Below are 17,516 nucleotides of genomic sequence, written 5' to 3'. Positions count from 1 at the left end.
CGCCTCGTCCTCCCCTGGACCCTGGGAAGGGGCCCCTGTGCCTTCCCCTTGTAATCGGAGCTATTGTTGGGCTTCCCAGGTGTACCGAGACTGTAGCTGTGTCCCTCAGAATCTTTCCTCTGGTTTTGGCCATGCCACTGCAGGGAAATGCACTTCAACTTGTCAGAGAAAGCCCCTCCTTCTGGTTTTCATATTCGTTGTAATTTTCTTTACATTCCTCAGCAGCATTCCTGCACTAACGGCAACTCTACGGTAAGCCGGGGTCGGGTGTGCGCTTGTCCAAAGCTTTCCTTGCAGCACCCTGAGGCGGAACTCTGCAGATCCTGAGACGGGGGCACTCCAGGAAACACCCAGGTCTAAGCAGGCCTGTCTGTCACTGGTGGCAGGAGAGACCTCACTGTCTCTGACCTCTGACGAGGGGCTTCCCACTTGGGGAGGTGACAGTGTGCCTGGGGGCTGGTCCAGGAGGCCACTGGCCTGGGGGGTGACTTGGCATGCAACCCCACTTCTGTGGGTGCTTATGCTGTGGTTTTCTATTGCAGATGTGTCCGTGACCCTCAGAGATCCTTTGCCCTGGGAATCCAGTGGATTGTAGTTAGAATACTAGGTACTGTGCAGTGTGAGGAAGCCATGGTCAGTTGCGCAGTGTGCTCACTGCACAAGGGCGTGGGCAAGTGTCTAACTACCAAGCGGATGTGGTTTCCAGCAGGGGGCTGTTCCCGCCTGGGAAGGGGTCCATTCCCTAACTGTCCACTAGAGGGGCCCATCGTCATTTATTTGCCCAAAGGCTTTCCCTGGGAGATCATGGGAAGCTCGCAGCCCCAGTGCTGAATGCCCAAAGAAAGGAACATTTAAGCTCTCTTTGCACCCCCTGAGAACTCCAACAGCCAGTATCACCTTCCCAGAGCCCATCATTCCGGGCCTTTTGGCTGCTTGCCTCCTGCCCGCCCCCTGCCCACTGGGAGCATGGGTGCTGAGTGGGCTTCTCTCCGCAGGGGGCATCCCGGGGCCCATCGCCTTCGGCTGGGTGATCGACAAGGCCTGTCTGCTGTGGCAGGACCAGTGTGGCCAGCAGGGCTCCTGCTTGGTGTACCAGAACTCAGCCATGAGCCGCTACATACTCATCATGGGGCTCCTGTACAAGGTAAGCAGGCCCAGGGAGGGGACAGAGGGTCTGCTCTGAGGGCGGCTGGGGGCTCCGGACACGCCGCAATCTTCCAGCAGCTTTGACCACAGCCTAGTACATCACAGATGTCCCCGCAGCCGGTTTCTAGAAGGCCCTTCCCGCATTCCTCATGAGTTGGTTGTGGGGGGAGGCAGGCCAGCTGCAGGGCCTCCTCCTGGGGTTCACTGTCCAGGCCCCCAGCAGCTCCAGCAAAGCCCAGGCCCAGGCGCTTCTCCCTCTCCCACCTCCTGGGGCTGCCCCTCCACAGTGTGGCCTTTCACGTACCTGGGGTGCCCGTTAACTAAAAGCTTTGCAGAAATAAGCAGCTCCTCCTGTTAGAGCGGCTTGATTAGCTGGTCCACTCCGGGCCTCGGTCTGGGGGGCCGGTGGGCAGGTTGCAGCCTCTCCATGATCAGTGCACCTTGAATTCCGCTGGGTCTCTTTGGCCCTCATTTTTCAAGCTAACAGAAACTTTCTGTTGTGACTCTTGGCGTATGCTACCTGGGAGGAAGCTCAGTATTTGTGTTTGGAATTTGCCCCCATTAGAGGAGAAAGCACAAAACCTTCTAAATAAAATGCGGTCCCAGGGCCAGCTGTTCAGAGGATCTTGACGCTCTTCCTTGGCTGATGGGCCCAGGAAAGTTCATCCTGCAGGAACCCCTGGCCTCAGGCTTTCCAGGAGGGAGGTTAGAGAAAGGGAAGGAGCCCAGCTGGTTCACCTCCCCTGGCATTAGCAGAAAATAGGCGAGTCTGAGCAGGGCCTTGCGTGGCTCTGGAGAGAAGCAGTGGGTTAAAGAGAAATATACCTGTTTCCACCTCATCTGAGGTTTCACTTTCCACAGTTTCAGTCACCCGAGGTCAACCACAGTCTGAATGTATTAAATAGGAAATTCCAGAAGCAAACAGTTCATAACTTAAAGCATGCACCATTCTGCACAGTCTGGTGAAATCTTGATCTGTCCTGCCCAGGACTCGGATTCTCCCTTTGTCCAACTTTGGAAGAAGCAAGGTCAGAAATTATTGTGCAGGGAGCTTTGGGGATATTGGATACTAAGGCCCAGGCCCTCTGTGATACGTCTTTCGCTTTGGCATAAAATAACAGATGACTCTGTCAGGCGCATCTCTGCTCAGGGAGTGGTGGTGTTTGGGGAGGCCCAAAGGCACATGAGCATCAGGAAATTGGCCAGATGACTTCATAAGACATAACCTTTGTCCAGCGTGTCCAGGCTGTCCACGCCACCACCTGTTAATCACTTAGCAGCTGGTGTGGTTACCACATTCCCCATCACCGTATCACAGTGCCATGTTCAAGCCACCCTTACTTACCTAATCATGGCCCCGAAGCACCAGAGCACTGACGCTGCCGTTCACCTCTGCCAATGGGAAGCCGGAGGTGCTTCCTTCAGTGAGAAGGTGTGGTTCCTTGGCTGGGCTCAGTACCACCCTTGGAGGTCACGCGTCCACAGGGGTCTCAGTGTCTGCGGATGAGGGGGCTGCTGTACATTCCCAGGGAGCCACCCCCACAGTCTCTCTTTGCTGTGTTGGATGCATCCCTTAGCTGGTAGCAGCAGGCTGAGAACCCTCCACACGCAGCCATCCCCTGGGCTCAGCACAGCCAGCGGGAGCTGTGTCCAGAGGGTCAGACTTGGCCTCAGCAGCACGTGCGTCCATGTTAATTTTAGCAGGGGAGCACACGGTGTCTCCTTATAAACACCCTCGCATTCCACTTTGTCCTGCACCGAGTCAAAACAGCCTCACTCCCTGAATGCAGGCTCAGGGCCATCAGCCAGGCTGACACTCCAGGAGGCACAGTGGGTGTTTCTGGCCCACGCCCAGCGTGGAAATCATAGTGGTGCACGTACTCTGCGTGGGCACTGCGGCAGCATCCGTGCTTGGACCGCACCACCTCTGGGGCCCACGCGGGATTCCTGCTACACCGTCTCCTAGCCCTGCAAAGTTGGTGCGGCCCCTCATTGTTGACAAACCAAGACCCTGAAGCTTAAGAACTGCCCATGATGGCGGCACCGGGGCTCGAACCCCGGCTGTGATGGTGACCGGCGACTGGCTCTGTGTGAGGTTCCTGTGGCTGCCACGACAAAGGACCGCAAACGGGGTGGCCTAACGTAGCAGAACCAGATTCACTTACAGATCTGACGCCAGAAGTCAGAATCAAGGCGGGGGCAGGGCTGTCTGCAGCTGCACGTGGCCTTTCCCTCTGTCCCTGCCTCAAGTCTTCCTCTCCTTTCTCTCATGAGGACACCAGTCATTGGATTTGGGGCCCACCTTAGATCCAGGATGATCTCATCTCAAATCCTTCATTACATCTGCAAAGACCCTGTTTCCAAAAAAGGTCCCATTCACAGGTGTCTGGCAATGTCCAGCCCATGACAAGCCCCCCAGTCCTGTGCCTCTGTTTTTAGTCAAAGGGTCTGTTTCATTCCCTCTTTGACAGTATTGGTGTCTGCTCTACAAACCGGTTATTTGGGAAAGATACCCTCTCAGGGCAGGATGGGTTTCCGTGGACCTGGCGAGGGTGCTGCAGGCTGGGGCAGGGACAGGACTGGGACAGGCCCACCAGTGTCCAAAGGCTCTGGCCGGGCTCCCCACAAGGTCCGGTGGGCTCCTGTCTCCCCAGGTGCTGGGCGTCCTCTTCTTTGCCGTAGCCTGCTTCTTATACAAGCCCCTGTTGGAGTCTTCAGATGGTCTGGAAGCTTGTCTGCCCAGCCAGTCCTCGGCCCCTGACAGTGCCACAGAGAGCCAGCTCCAGAGCAGCGTCTGACCACCGCCCACGCCCACCCGGCCACGGCGGGCACTCGGCATTTCCTGATGACAGAACAGTGCCCTTGGGTGATGCAATCACATGGAAACTTCTGTTTGACCTGCAACCTTCTACTTAACCTGTGGTTTAAAGTCGGCTGTGACCTCCTGTCCCCAGAGCTGTACGGCCCTGCAGTGGGTGGGAGGAACTTGCATAAATATATATTTATGGACATGTATTTTGCATCAGAACATATTTATAGAATGTGTTTTATACCCGATCGTGTGTGGTGTGCCTGAGGGCAAGCTCTGCAGCCCGAGGAAAGCTTGTGTGTCCTCAATTAAAACTGTGCATATCGAAATATATTTTGTTATTTAAGCCTGTGTCCCAGTACCGTGTGCTTTATTTCTATGAGTTTGCAGAGTTTGGTGGTCTCGCCATCCTTGGCCCCAAGTCCTGTAGTCAGCCCTGTGGAATCCGCCGGTATGAAAAGTCGGCCCTCCTTATCCGCAGGCTCCCCACCGAAGGATTCATCCCACCTTGGATGGAAAATGCAGTTTTTGTGGGAGACGGAACTGGAGGGTACAGAGGGCCGACTGCACATACAAATGTGCATACATGAGTGCACATACGTTCTCATAAAATATGAACGTGTCAGGAAAATTGCTCCTCATCTTGTGTTACGTTTCCCTTGTTATACTTGGGGTGAACAGCTGGTGTCAACTGCCTTGTGTCCCCCAGAGCCATATGTTGAAGCCCCGGCCCCAGGATGGCTGTGTTTGGAGGCAGCGCCTTTAGGAGATGATTATGCGCAGGGTCATAAGGGTGGGTGCAGGTCCCACAGGACTGGTGTCCTTAGAAGGAGAGACCCCTGCCATCCCTCCTTATGGCCACACCCTTCCCGCTCGCTGAGCCCTGCAGCCCCAGGCCCTCTCTGAGGACTTAGTTTCAGCTGGGTCAGATCAGAACCCACAGGTGGTCCCCAGCACTGAGGACACCACCCTTGCCCTCCGGTGCTCACAGTCTGCAGTGCCTGCCAGGAGTTCTCAAAACCCAATGCGTCAGTCAAGATCCCCCCCAAATTAGGGTGCAGTCCAGGGCTGGTGACATTTTGATTTGCCAAGTAAGGAGATAAAACACAGCCATAAGGAGAGGGGCCCTGGGCTCACCAGGACGCTTGTGTGGAGCTCACTGCTGTGACTGCTGGGCCAGGGAGGAGCATGGGGGGCGGGCACAGAGGGCCGAGTTGGGAAATGAGGAGCAGGAGGTGCAGGGAGAAACTTCCCGGGGGAGGTGACGTCTGCATCCATTTCGAGGTGACAGAGGGGAGCACAGGGACAGACCCCAGAGGGAGTACGGGGGCTCCAGGGAGCCAGGGAAGTGGATCGCCACTCAGAAGGGAGTGGGGAGGACGAGGAACCTCACCAGGTCCCACCTTTGCCATGTTCATCAGGAGTCCGGAGATCTCCGCTGCGGTCGGGAGTCATCAGAGGTGGGTGAAGCTGGGGTCAGCATGAGGCTCGGGCATGCTGGGCAGTGCCAGCTCCCAGTGACCTGCCTCCTCCAAGTGTCACCGGGACCCACTTCCAACAAGCAGGACTTAGTGCAGGGCAGATGCCACATCCCTGACCGGGTTATGAGAGACCACGACACCGCCCAGCCCACCTTCTCGCCACTCTTCTCAAGGGCTGTCCTGGCGGGAACCCCACATGACCAGGAACTGGCCTCTGCCCACGGTCGGCAAGAAACCGGATGCTCAGCCCCCAGCCTTCGAGGACCGGAATCCTGCCAAGGGCCACATGAGCCAACCAAGAGTGGACGATGCCCTGCAACACCTGGAGACCTGGCTCCGTGGCACCTGAATTCTGGACACACAAAGGCTTTGACGTAGTCAACGTGTGCTGCGAAAAGTCACCAAATTCTGAGGCAGTTTGTTCTGCAGCCATAGCTAACCGACACATTGGGCAACAGCACAAAACAAGGGCCAGTCCTTTGCTGCTCACCCGTTCTCCGTGGGCGTGGACCTCGCCCCCCAGGCTCATCTATGGCAGTGGCTGGCTCCTGGCCACTGGGCTGGGGCAGGAGGGAATCGGCAGAAGGCGCCAGCCATCTCCTCCCAGAGTCCCACGAGACCGTTTCAGTGGATGCCTGCCCTCATGTCCTCTGCTCAGAGCTACGTCCCGTGGTCCCGATGAGTGGTGGGGGAGGCAGGAACCAGCCGTGCTCCCAGCTGAAGGAGGCGTTCTGGTGCCGGATTGTAGGTGTTGGGGCACAGCTGGCCACACCTGTCAGAGACGTGTGGCACTGAGCATCCATGTGGAGGTGTCCCCAGGGCCCTCGGGGAGACTCATGGGAGCTGTCAGCCTGCAGGCTGAGCTGAGATTGGTCAGGGGAGCTTATCCGGGAAGGCTGGGCAGATCCAGATGGAACCCAGGGACCTCAGGACTGAGCAGGTGCAAGAGGCTGTGTCCTCACATCAGGAAAGGGGAGAAGAGCCCAGGAACACTGGGCAGAGAAGGGATGGGAGGGAGGTGGCACACGCGGTCTAGCCACCAAGGGTGGTGCCTCCTCTCTGCTGCCAGTGGTCGGGATGGTCTCTGACTCACAGATGACGATTCCAAGGGTCTGTGTGGCCCTGTGTGTTCCCCGATGTCTCACAGTGACAAATGGACAGAGGCAGCGGCTGTGGACTGACAGCATCCCCCAGTTCATAGGTCGAAGCCCCAGCTCCCGGTGTGATGGTGTTAGGAGCTGGGACCTCCAGGAGGTGACTAGGGTGAGATGAGGGGGTGAGGGTGGCCCCCCGATGGGATTCGTAGCCCTGTAAGAAGAGGAAGAGACCAAGCTCCTCTCTCCTCTATGTGCTGACACGGCTAGAAGACAGCCATCTGCAGACGAAGGTGAGGACCCTCCCTGGGAGCCCAGCCTTGCTCATGGGCTTTGGGCCTCCAGAACGTGGGCAAGGCGTGTCCGTTGTTCGAGCTGCCGAGCTATGGTTCTGTGACGGCCGCCGAGGTGACAGAGGTCGTAGAGTTTCGACTCCGGTCTGGGGGCTCCAAGGGCTGTCCCACTCCATGCCCTCCCCCACCCTGGATGCCAGGAAGGAAGAGAAACGCCCCGAGCTGCAGAGAGGATAGAGAGAGGGAAGGAAGAGGACCAGCACGTTCGCACAGGGCACACAGTGGAGGCTCCGGCCCAGGATGGAAGGCAGGGTATTCCAGGGAGCGGCCCCCAAAGCGACCGGGTGTATGCTGGGCTGCTCATCGGCGTGGCAAGGCGTCCATCTCCCTGCAGGCAGCGAGACTTCACGGTGCGTGACGGATGAGGCCATCAAGCCCAGACTCCCTTCCCAGGTCCAGGAGGGCCCCTCCGGTGGGCAGCCCGGGCTGCCGGCCACCCGCTCAGGCTCTCCCACCCCTCAGGCAGCTCCCAAGAGCTGCGGGGTCTCTGCAGCTCTTGAGCTCTGCTGCCCTTGTCTCGATCTAAGCTCCCCTTGCCTTTCCCATTGACAATTGGCCTGGCTCTGACTCAGGCCCAGGGAGGAGACAGGAGTAGATGGCTGACAGGGACAGTTGGGACACAGGGGGCAGAGTGGAGTCTGGTTGCAGCCTGGTCCCGGCCCCAGCCCCCCAGGCCTGGTGACCCAGCCTCTGTGTGACTCAGTGCAGGGAGCGTGTGGCTCCTGGCCCTGCCACAGAAGCCAGAAGGCATCTGCAGATGCCCACACAGCCCCCCACTTCTCCGGGATCATGGGCGCACCCAGCCTGGCGGGCACATGGGCCCTGGGTACGCCCTCGGCTCCATGCTGGCCTGGGTCCTGGCTGCCTCCCACAGCCGGCCCCTGTCCTCCCACGTCCTGGGAGGAGCCCCTGGGATTAGCCAGGAGGGTGCCGGCCACAGGGCCTGGCTGCCTGTGGGGAGAAGAAAGACATGCGTCCTGGGAGAGGGAGAGGCAGGCAGGAGTCCTCCAAGCCCATTGGGTTTTCCATCGAGAGATTTTCCACGGCTGCTGGGATGAGGGCTACTGGGACCTCCTGTGTGCTGTGCATTAAATGCTCTTCCAGAGTCAGACGCCAGTAGCAGCTGGAAATGTCAAATTTTCTGGTTGTTGGACAAGTTCCTCTTGTTCTTGTGTGCATTTAAAAATTATCACTGAATTTGGCCGGGCACGCTAGCTCACGCCTATAATCCCAGCACTTTGGGAGGCTGAGGCAAGCAGATCCCTTGAGCCCAGGGGCTTGAGACCAAACTGGGCAACATAGCGAAACCCTGTCTCTGCAAAAAAATACAAAAAATTAGCCGGGCATGGTGGCGTGCGCCTGTAGTCCCAGCTACTTGGGAGGCTGAGGTGGGAGGATCGCCTAAGCTTGGGAGGTCAAGGCTGTTGTGAGCCATGATTGTGCCACTGCACTCTGGCCTGGGTGGCAGAATGAGACTCTCAAAATAATAATAATAATAATTCCTACAACCCAACAATTAAAGGATGATCCAATTTAAAAATGGGCAAAGGATTTGACTTTTATTTCATCACAAAAGACATAGAAAAGGCCAACAAGCCCAGGAGAAGATGCTCAAGATTTTCCCACTCAGGGAAGTGCAAACCAAAGCCACAGCGCTGACTGTATCAAAAACAAAAGCAACAAACAAACAAAACCAGAAAACGACAGGACGTGGAGAACTTGGAATCCTCACACACTGTGGGTGGGAATGTAAAACGGTAAAATGGCACAGCCACTTTGGAAAACAGTTTGGCGGTTCATCAAAAAGTTAACCAAGGAATTAGCAGATGACCCAGCAATTCCACTCCTAGTATCTACCCAAGAGAAATGAAGACGTATGTCCACATAAAGACATGCATACAAATGTTCACAGCAACATTGCTCATAATAGTCAAAAAGTGAACCGGCCCGAATGTCAACTGGCTGATGAGTAGGTAAATCAACGTGGGCTGTCCACACAGTGGATCTCGCTTGGCCGTCAATCAGAAAGAATGAAGCCCAGCGCTATGGTGTGCAGGTGCACATGGACCTTGAAACATGCTCAGTGAAAGAAGCCAGACACAAAAGGCCACATGTTTTGTGATTCTTTTATAAGAAATGTCCAGAATGGACAAATCTGTAGAGACAGAAAATGGACTAGTGGTGCCAGGGGCTGGGGGAAGTTGAGGCAGGAGCAACTGCCATGGGTGCAGGGTGTTTTGGCACAGTGGTGAAATGTCCTGCGGTTAGATAATGGTGATGGTTGCACAACTCTGTGAACACGCTTAAAAAACCGAATTGTACACTTTAAAGGGTGAATATTTGGGGATGTGACATATCTCAGTAAAGCTATTATTAAATACATCCATCCATGCATTCATCGCTGACTGCCTGCCGTGTGCTTTCACTCCTGTAGACCCTGGAGATCTGTTGGTGTATCTGTGTCTGTTCCATAACTTTCTGGTGTCTATTCCATAACTGCAACTCTGCCAGGAGAGCATGTGTGGGCTCCATGTTCAGATGCACCACAATCTCCCTCCCTGCTCACTTCCTTAGGATGGCAGGAGGCAGGAAGGGGGCTTAGAGACCTACACTCCAACCCCACTGAGGCAGATGATATTTTCCAACAACGGCCACAATATGTCCCATTACCTCTGCTGGAGGTGGGGTCTGTGCACCCTCTCTTTGACCCTGGCAGGCGATTGGGACTGCCTCATGGCAGAGGTGACACAGCTTCTACTGGCAGTGCCTTCTGGGCACGCTCACCTTGGGAACCCAGGGCCACGCTGTGAGGAAGCCCAGGCCACGGGAGCCCCCACTCTGTGCACCAGCTGTCGGCCAGGCCGAGTCCGCCATGATGGGGGTGCCGTCTTGGGTGCGCCAGTCCCCAGCTGGGATCTCTGTCCTCACTGCCCCTGTAGGGGAGGGAATCAGCCCTTCCCACCTAGCCACACCTGCAGATTTGGGAAGGAAAGAAGTAACGATGCTGTTTTAAGCCTGAGGGCCTCTGCTGTCAGTAAAGGCTTGAAAGAAAGTGAGGCAAAGGTTGATGGAAGCTGGAGGAAGGGAAGGCCTCAGAAGACAGGAACAGTAGGTTATGCAGCGCTGTGGCCTGCAGGGACACACAGACAGAAAATGTGCAGATGCCCTGGGCGAGCGGCGACTCCAGGCAGAAACGCCAGCAGACTTTATTGCAGCTGTGCATAAGAAGGAGAAGAGAGGGTTTTGTTTTTTAACTTTAGTTTTCAAGCAAAATTTAGATAAAATTAAAGCAGTCAGGACTTAACAGAACGTAAAAGAAAGCTGTTGACAATGCCAAGTGCTGATGAAGACTTGGGCAGCTGGAACACTCACCCGTCACCGGTGGACGTAGAGAACAATACGGCCGCTCGGGAACCCAGCTTGACAGTTTACTATAAAGTTAGCCCTGCACCTTCTTATAACACAGAAATGCCACTCCTAGAAAAAGGCAAAATTATATTCGCTTGAGTTCAAGCGATCCTCCTGCCTCGGGCCTCCCAAAGTTCTGGGATTACAGATGTGAGCCACCATGCCTGGTTTATAGAATCACGTTTTACAAGCCAGTTTTACTGCACAATAGCTTAAAAAATAAAATCAAAAACACTTTCTCATTCCAAGATTCTCCAGGTGGCAAAGGATTCTTAAATTAATAAAAGGACGTCAGGCCCAGGCCACAGCAGCAGCAGAGGGTCTAAGGAGGGAGTCAAGGGTGTGGCTCAAAACTCCTCTGTTAAAACATCAGAAAAGTTTCAGGCGATTATTCACAGACTCTCTCGGATAAAGGAAAGGTCTGCAGTGGATCTTGAGGGTATACCTTAAAGATTGTCTACACGAAACACAGAGTTTCTAAGAATCTTTGGGGAGTTGTTCCAGGCCAACCCCCAGGAAACCCCCAGGAGAGGAGAGCTCATCTTGACAAGATTTGTAGATCGAGATTTGGGCTGATGGGGTGAACCTGAGGAAGAGCCATAGGACCCACAGTGTTTTTATAATGATTGAGTTTAACGTTCGTAGAAACTGCTGCTGTATTTGAAATTTCATTTCCCAGTGCCCTCTGCTGGTGTGTAGAGATGGCGGTTGAGTCTCGTGTGCTGACCCTGTGTCATGAAACCTGCTAGGCCCGCTTTTGTGCAGATGCCATGGGATTTCTACATAAACAGCCGTGTCATCTGTGAAGAGGGAGAGCTTTTATTTCTTCTTCTCCAACCTATATTCCTTTCATTTCTTTTTCTTGCCTTAGTGCACTGGCTGGAACCTCCAGTACAATGTCAATAGGAGTGGTGAGAGAAGGCATCCTTTACTTGTTCCTCACCTTAGGAGAAAACAGTCCACCTCTCAATGTGAAGTGTGATGTTAGCTGCATGTATTTTTTTAATGAAAGCTCTTTATCTGTTAAAGAGGTTCCCCTTGTATTTCTAGTTTGCTGACAGTTTGTTTTTTTTTTAACCATAAATGGGTGTTGAGCTCTGATGGCCGTTTCTGAGTCTGTTGACACAAGCCTACAGCAGATCTTCTTCAGTGTTGATGTGGTAGATTGCACTGATCGCTTTCAGAATGTTAAGCCTGCCCCCCACCCCCCGGGATACACCACACTTGATCATGGGCTATGCTTTTAAATATTGCTGGATTCAATTTGCTGGTGTTGGGTTAAGGATTTTTGTGTCTACATTCATGAGAGATATTGGTCTCTAGTTTTATTTTCTTGTACTGTCTTTATCTGGTTCTGGTATATGGGTAATGCTGGCTTCATAAAATAACTTGGGAAACGTCTCATCCTCTTTGTGTTTTTCCAGACAGGGTCTCACTCTGTCACCTGGGCTGGAGTACAGTAGCGTGAACACGCCTCACTGTAGGCTCAACCTCCCCAGGCTTCAGCTCAGCATCCTGAGTAGTTGGGACTCAGCATCCTGAGTAGCTGGGACTATAGGCACAAGTCACCACGCCCAGATAATTTGTGTAAATTTTGTTGCCCAGGCTGGTCTGTAACTCCTGGGCTCAACTGATCCCTTGGCCTCCCAAAGTGCTGGGATTACAGGCATGAGCCACCTTTCCTGGCCTTCTTTTCTTTAAGTTGAAATAATGTTAGACTTCTATGCACCTGTAAGAAATAAACAATACAAAGAGATCCCTTGCACACTTTGCCCAGTCTCCCTCAATGGTAACATTCTACAAAACTGTACTTCGATATCACAAAAAGCCAGCCCATCAACCTTATTCTGATTCCATGGTTCTGCTTGTACTCACTCGTGTGCGTGCGTATTAAGCCGTGTCACTTGTGTGCGTGTTTATTAAGCCATGTGTACACACTCGTGTGTGTGTATTAAGCCATGTGTACACACTCGTGTGTGTGTATTAAGCCATGTGTACACACTCGTGTGTGTGTGTATTAAGCTGTGTGTACACACTCGTGTGTGTGTGTGTTAATCTGTGTGCTGTTATATCTCCTGTGCAGGTTCCTGTATTGACTGTGCTCGAATATCCATGTACAGGCTTTGTGTGAACATGATGAGCTTATCTCTCTGGGTAAAATCACCATGCTGTGTGGTAGTTGCAGTGCCCCCATCCCTTTGTATATTTGTTAGAAGAGATTGCATACATTGATGTTACTTAGAATTCACCAATGAAGACATCTAGGCCTGGATATTTCTTTTTCAGAAGGTCTCATTGAAAAACAAATCAATTTCTTTAATAGATACAGGACTATTCACTTTATCTGTTTCTTCTTGGGTGAGTTTTGGTAGTTTGCAAAAACTTTTCAGCTACGAGGATGAACTAATTTTATGGAAAAGGGAGGTCGACCCAGAGGATGGAACTGAGAGCTCCGACGGCAGGGCGGCCCTGGAGAGCCATCCCCTGAGCTAGGACTGAGCCCTCAGCCCAGCCCGGTAACTTCACTCACCCGGATTTCAAGACCGCATGCCCGGGAGACTGCTGCATGCCTCTCGCTCCCTGCTCTTTGAAAGGAGAGCCGACAGTGTGGTCTATGTCTGTCCCACTACTGGTGTTAGCTTGTCAGAGACAGATCACTCTTCAGTTCACAGCTCTTCAGATGGAGAAGGGGGTGCACCTGGGAGCCGCACGCCTGCAGCACCTTGTCCACACCTGGACCTGGCTTGCAGGACAAGACCCTGGGCTTGAGTCAGAGTTTGACGTCACCATGGAAAGAGACCGTAGGGCAGCCAGGGCAGAAGGTGAATTTATTTTGCATGAGGGAGAATTGTGAATTGCCGGGGCCAGAGTAGACTATGGCAGATGGCACTTTTCCAAAATGCCCATGCATTTGGACACAGGAGCGTGGAGACCACAGAGGGGACAGATGAGCACGGTGACCACTGAGGGGACAGATAAGTGTGGTGACTGCTGAGGGGACAGATGAGCATGGAGACCACGGAGGGGACTGAGTCTCTCCACTCAGGGGGATGGTGGGACATTCCATGAGTCTGCAGAAATCTGGGGCACCTGCCAAAATCCAGGCATCATCCCATCAGATAGCAGCATGTGTGCATGTGAACATGTGACCTCACACACACACGCACACACACCGTTGTCAGGCAGTGTCCTGGTGAATGGTGGCTCCTAGCCCAGCCTGAAGTTGGGGTCGAATCCTGGCTCTGCCACTTCCAAGTCGTCTGAACTTGTGTGGATCATGTGACCCCCTGACTTAGTGTCCCCATCTGTGAATGGGGCCCATACAGGGACCCCCATCATAGGGCATGGCGAGGGTTAACCGCTGCACCTGTGCAGAGCTCTGGGGACACAGCTGGCCACAGCATGAGGACGGCCAGCATCCCCGCCAGTCCAGGGCCACACGGTGATCTATCTGTGCTGAGCTGGAGGCTCGAGGCCGTGGACCCTGAAGCTGTGCAGGCTGTGAGGGCGCCCTGGTGCTTCCTCTCAGTGTCAGCTCCTTGGAGAACACAAAAGATGAACCGTAGGGAGCGATTACTCAGAACCATAATTTGCACTTAGATTGATTTTAATCGGCAGCACATTAGAAAGGCGCACGTGATCACCGTTTAATGACTGTGATAGGCGTAATCCATTTTATTCTCAGCTGGCTCCCGTGGTAATTACATTTCTCTTGTGTTTAATTCATAACTTGATCATTTATTCCAAGTCATGTTGGGCCTGGACCTCGGGCTCTCAGGAATGGCCGCTGATGGAGCTCAGACCCAGCACTTCTGGAGAGCCGGCCGCTTGCTGCTGGCCGTGCCTGGTGGTGGCGAGGACGGGCTTTTCCATCACTCTCGGTGGGGGCACCTGCTCCAGGGGCAGCTCCACGGGCGCTTGGCGGGACAGAAGCTGCGGGAATAGTTGATGTTGAGGTTGACGGCGACAGTGAGGACTGAGAGAATACAGTCACGTACCGTGGAATGACGTTCAGGCCAGCGACGAACCCGTAATACCACAGGGTCCCGTACAATATGAGACCTATTGTTGCTGCACCTTTTCTAGGTTCAGGTGTGTTTAGAGACACAAATGCTCACTGTTGCGTTACAGTTGCCTCTCATATTCAGCACAGCAACACACAGTGCGGGTTTGTAGCCTTGGAGCAACGGGCGACACCATGTGGCCTCCGGGTGTCGTGGGCAGCACTGTCTGGGTTTGCATGAGTGCACTCTGCGGTGTTCGCAACCAAACACCGACTTTCTCAAAACTCTCTCCAGCAGTAAGTGATGCACCGCTGCACCGGATGCAAGATCACGTGACCACGCGCTTCCCACGCACGCTCACGCAAAGATCTCACGTGATCACACGCTTCCCACACACACTCATGCAAAGATTTCACGTGACCACACATGCACCCAAGGCCTGCCTGTGCCTCCCCACCGCCCCCCTCCTCCGAAACCGAGGAAACCAAGGCACAAGGAGCTGATTGGCCCGTGATGGCCTCAGGGCTCATCAGCCAACCCCCCACCAGGCTCCGCTGCCTCTTCTGGGAGCCTCCAGTCTCTCCAGAACACCTATCCACTGGGGTGACGTTTGTCCAATGCCCCCACCACAATCACAGGGGAGCCTGCTTGTCAGGACAGGGCCGGCCAAGCTGGCACCAGTTTAGTCCCTAGGGAGGGTCTTTCCCTGGCATCCCGGGGACTGAGCTGTCATTTAAGTTTAGGCCACTGACACCTGCTCATTCATCCCCCCACGCCCTCCCTCAGATTTCCTGAGTGTGCAAGCAACCCCCCCCACTGCCCTGGACGTGCTCATTCCCACCAGGGCGATCAGGGGTCCCTATAACTCATCAGGGCAGCCCCCGCCCCAGCAATCCCCACACCTGGAAGTCGCTCATTAAGACCTCATTAGCCTGTGCTCCACCTCCCACCCCATGGCCACGGTGAGTTTAGTCTGCAGCAACGACCCGACCACACCAGCTGGGCGACGAGAGCCACAAGAATGGCAGCACTGTCTACTCTCCACTTTCCCCAGAAAGGCCCGGCCAAAGCATGCACGGGCAGCCGCGCCAGGGGCTCCTGCAGCACCTCAGAGAGACCAGGAATGGGGCGAATTAGCAGGGGTCAGGGGTCTGGGGTGAGGCCACAGTGCATGGAGTGCATGGAGGTTGGGGCATGTGTGACCAGCCAGGGTCATAAAACACACACGGTCAGAGCAGGGGACTCAGCTGCCGAGGAGGGGGGTGGTGAGGAGGCACGGGCAGGCCTTGGGTGCAGTGAGAGGAGGGGGGTGGTGAGGAGGCACGGGCAGGCCTTGGGTGCAGTGAAGCGGGCGGGCAGGGGAGGGTGGCAGCAGGGTGTGGGGGCAGGAGGAGGGGGGCGGTGGGGAGGCACGGGCAGGCCTTGGGTGCAGTGAAGCGGGCAGGTAGGGGAGGGTGGCAGCAGGGTGTGGAGGCAGGGAGGAGGGAGGCGGTGGGGAGTGGGGGCTGGGTCCTGGCTGCCCTGGCTGCCCCCACACACCTTCCCCAGCTGGTCAGTGCCCAAGGGTGGGTTCGTGGGGCAACTGCGCCCACTCCCTTCCACTCTGTCTGCTGTGGCCTGACCAAGTGGGCTGTTTTCTTGCTTTGTTGCTTTTTTCTGAAGGAAGAAGAGAATGAATTTAGAAGGCTGTAAACTCCATCTGAGCCTTACGCATAGTTCTCCTCTAATTGGATTTTCACCAAGGCCGTGATGGATGTGGAGTGTCGGCTTTCTGACAACGTCTTCCAGAGCAGCCTTTCTCTAGAGGGTGGACTGCCTGTGTTCTCCTGGGAGAGAATGCATTTTCTTCCGATGCCCAGGGCACGAAAGAGCTGGATGAAACAACAGAAGCGGAGGGGGTGGATTCTCTATCTGGGAAACCCAGCAGGGCACGCTCATGTTAGAACTAAGACCTTATAATAAGTGTGCAGATGCACCTGTTCTAAGGAAATAAAGGGTCCTGCCCTCCTAAGAATTCTGCCCTTGCACAGGGCGTGAAACCTGCAGAGCTGCTTCCGGGCTTCTTCCTCCAGGAAGCCCTCCGTCCTCCTCCAAGCTGTAGACACAGGGCTGGTAAACGGTTAGCCAGGCGCCCCCACAGCCTCTGTGTGGGTCCATGGCTGAGCAAGTCCCGCCTGGCCACTCCCATCTCTGATGACAGAATGTACCATGATGAGAGCCACTGAGTTAGGAAGACAGTGAGGGAAGGTACCCTCCGGGGGCTGGGGGGCCTCTGGACTCCGAGAGCCCCTGCGTCCATTCCTGGTTATCGTGGCCACTTCCCGTCTGGGCAGGAGGACAATCTCTGTACCTGGGGAGTGCAGCCGCCCATGGAGACGGCTCAGAAAAATGAGCTGAGTGTCTCCGTGTAGCTCCCGCCCCAGTGTGGAGCTCCTGGTACGGGATGGCAGGTGGTGTCTAAATAGCTATTCACGAGGACATTATCTCCAAGCACCCGGTGGAAACGAGCCTTCCTCCCCCCAGCTGAGAAGTGACAGGCACTTCCCTGTTTACTGAGGACAACAGTCAACCGCAGAGCGGAGCGGCATGGAGCTCGCAGCTCTTCTGATGTCGCAGTTGTGACTGAGTGTCACGTCCTAAAGCTTCAGGATGAATGCAACTCTGCTCCACCAAGGGCCGGGGACAGAGTGAGAAGACACTGGCGCCAGGAGCAGGGAAGAGGGGAGGGGCCGGCTGCTGCCTGAAGATCAGGCCCTGCAGCTGTTTCTGAGCCCCCGAGGGCCCTCTGACCCCAGACACCTTCCCTGCCAGCTGAGCACCATTCCAGAGTCAGATCTTGGTTTTGTTTTTGTTCTTTCTTTTAAAAATATTTTATTATAAGGTGAAAAGAAAAGGAGAGTACACTAAGCCTTAGCCGTGATTGGCCCTTTAGTCTGAATTAGTATATCAGCTATTTTACCAAGAGCAGGTTTGGACGGTGCAGAGAGAGGAAGAGAGTATCAGACTGCCCAGCGCCACAGAGAAGGGGTGGCTGGACATGGCGCCCATTGCAGGCAGATGGAAGGGGTGCCCCCAAACAGGTACTATGGGAAAGGCACCCCCAAAAGGAGCGATGGGAAGGGCACCCCCAAAAGGAGCGATGGGAAGGCACCCCCAAACAGGAGCGGGGGCCTCTGAAGGCAAGTGGCAGCAGCTTCCTAATCCTGGCCCCACGTTGTTCC

At 54.7% G+C, this 17,516-nt stretch overlaps 1 protein-coding gene across 6 annotated transcripts in view; it reads left to right on the top strand.

Annotated features, from left to right (window-relative positions):
* Positions 1-17,516, top strand: part of SLCO4A1 (solute carrier organic anion transporter family member 4A1) — a 46,276-nt gene that overhangs the window by 25,446 nt on the left and 3,314 nt on the right. For 3 of the 6 annotated variants that reach the window (XM_032142177.2, XM_032142175.2, XM_058432895.1), the window contains 3 exons: positions 80-252; positions 543-607; positions 996-1,144. In XM_032142177.2, coding sequence (XP_031998068.1) covers positions 80-252; positions 543-607; positions 996-1,144 — 387 coding nt within the window. Of the gene's footprint in view, positions 1-79; positions 253-542; positions 608-995; positions 1,145-3,800; positions 4,302-15,957; positions 17,507-17,516 lie in introns of those variants that run through there. The other 3 variants (XM_032142176.2, XM_058432896.1, XM_058432897.1) reach the window with 2 other exon arrangements.

Source organism: Hylobates moloch, unplaced genomic scaffold (genome assembly GCF_009828535.3).
Source record: "Hylobates moloch isolate HMO894 unplaced genomic scaffold, HMol_V3 SCAFFOLD_21, whole genome shotgun sequence".
In the NCBI taxonomy this organism is placed as follows: domain Eukaryota; kingdom Metazoa; phylum Chordata; class Mammalia; order Primates; family Hylobatidae; genus Hylobates; species Hylobates moloch.
This window is presented reverse-complemented; position numbering and strand designations above follow the sequence as displayed.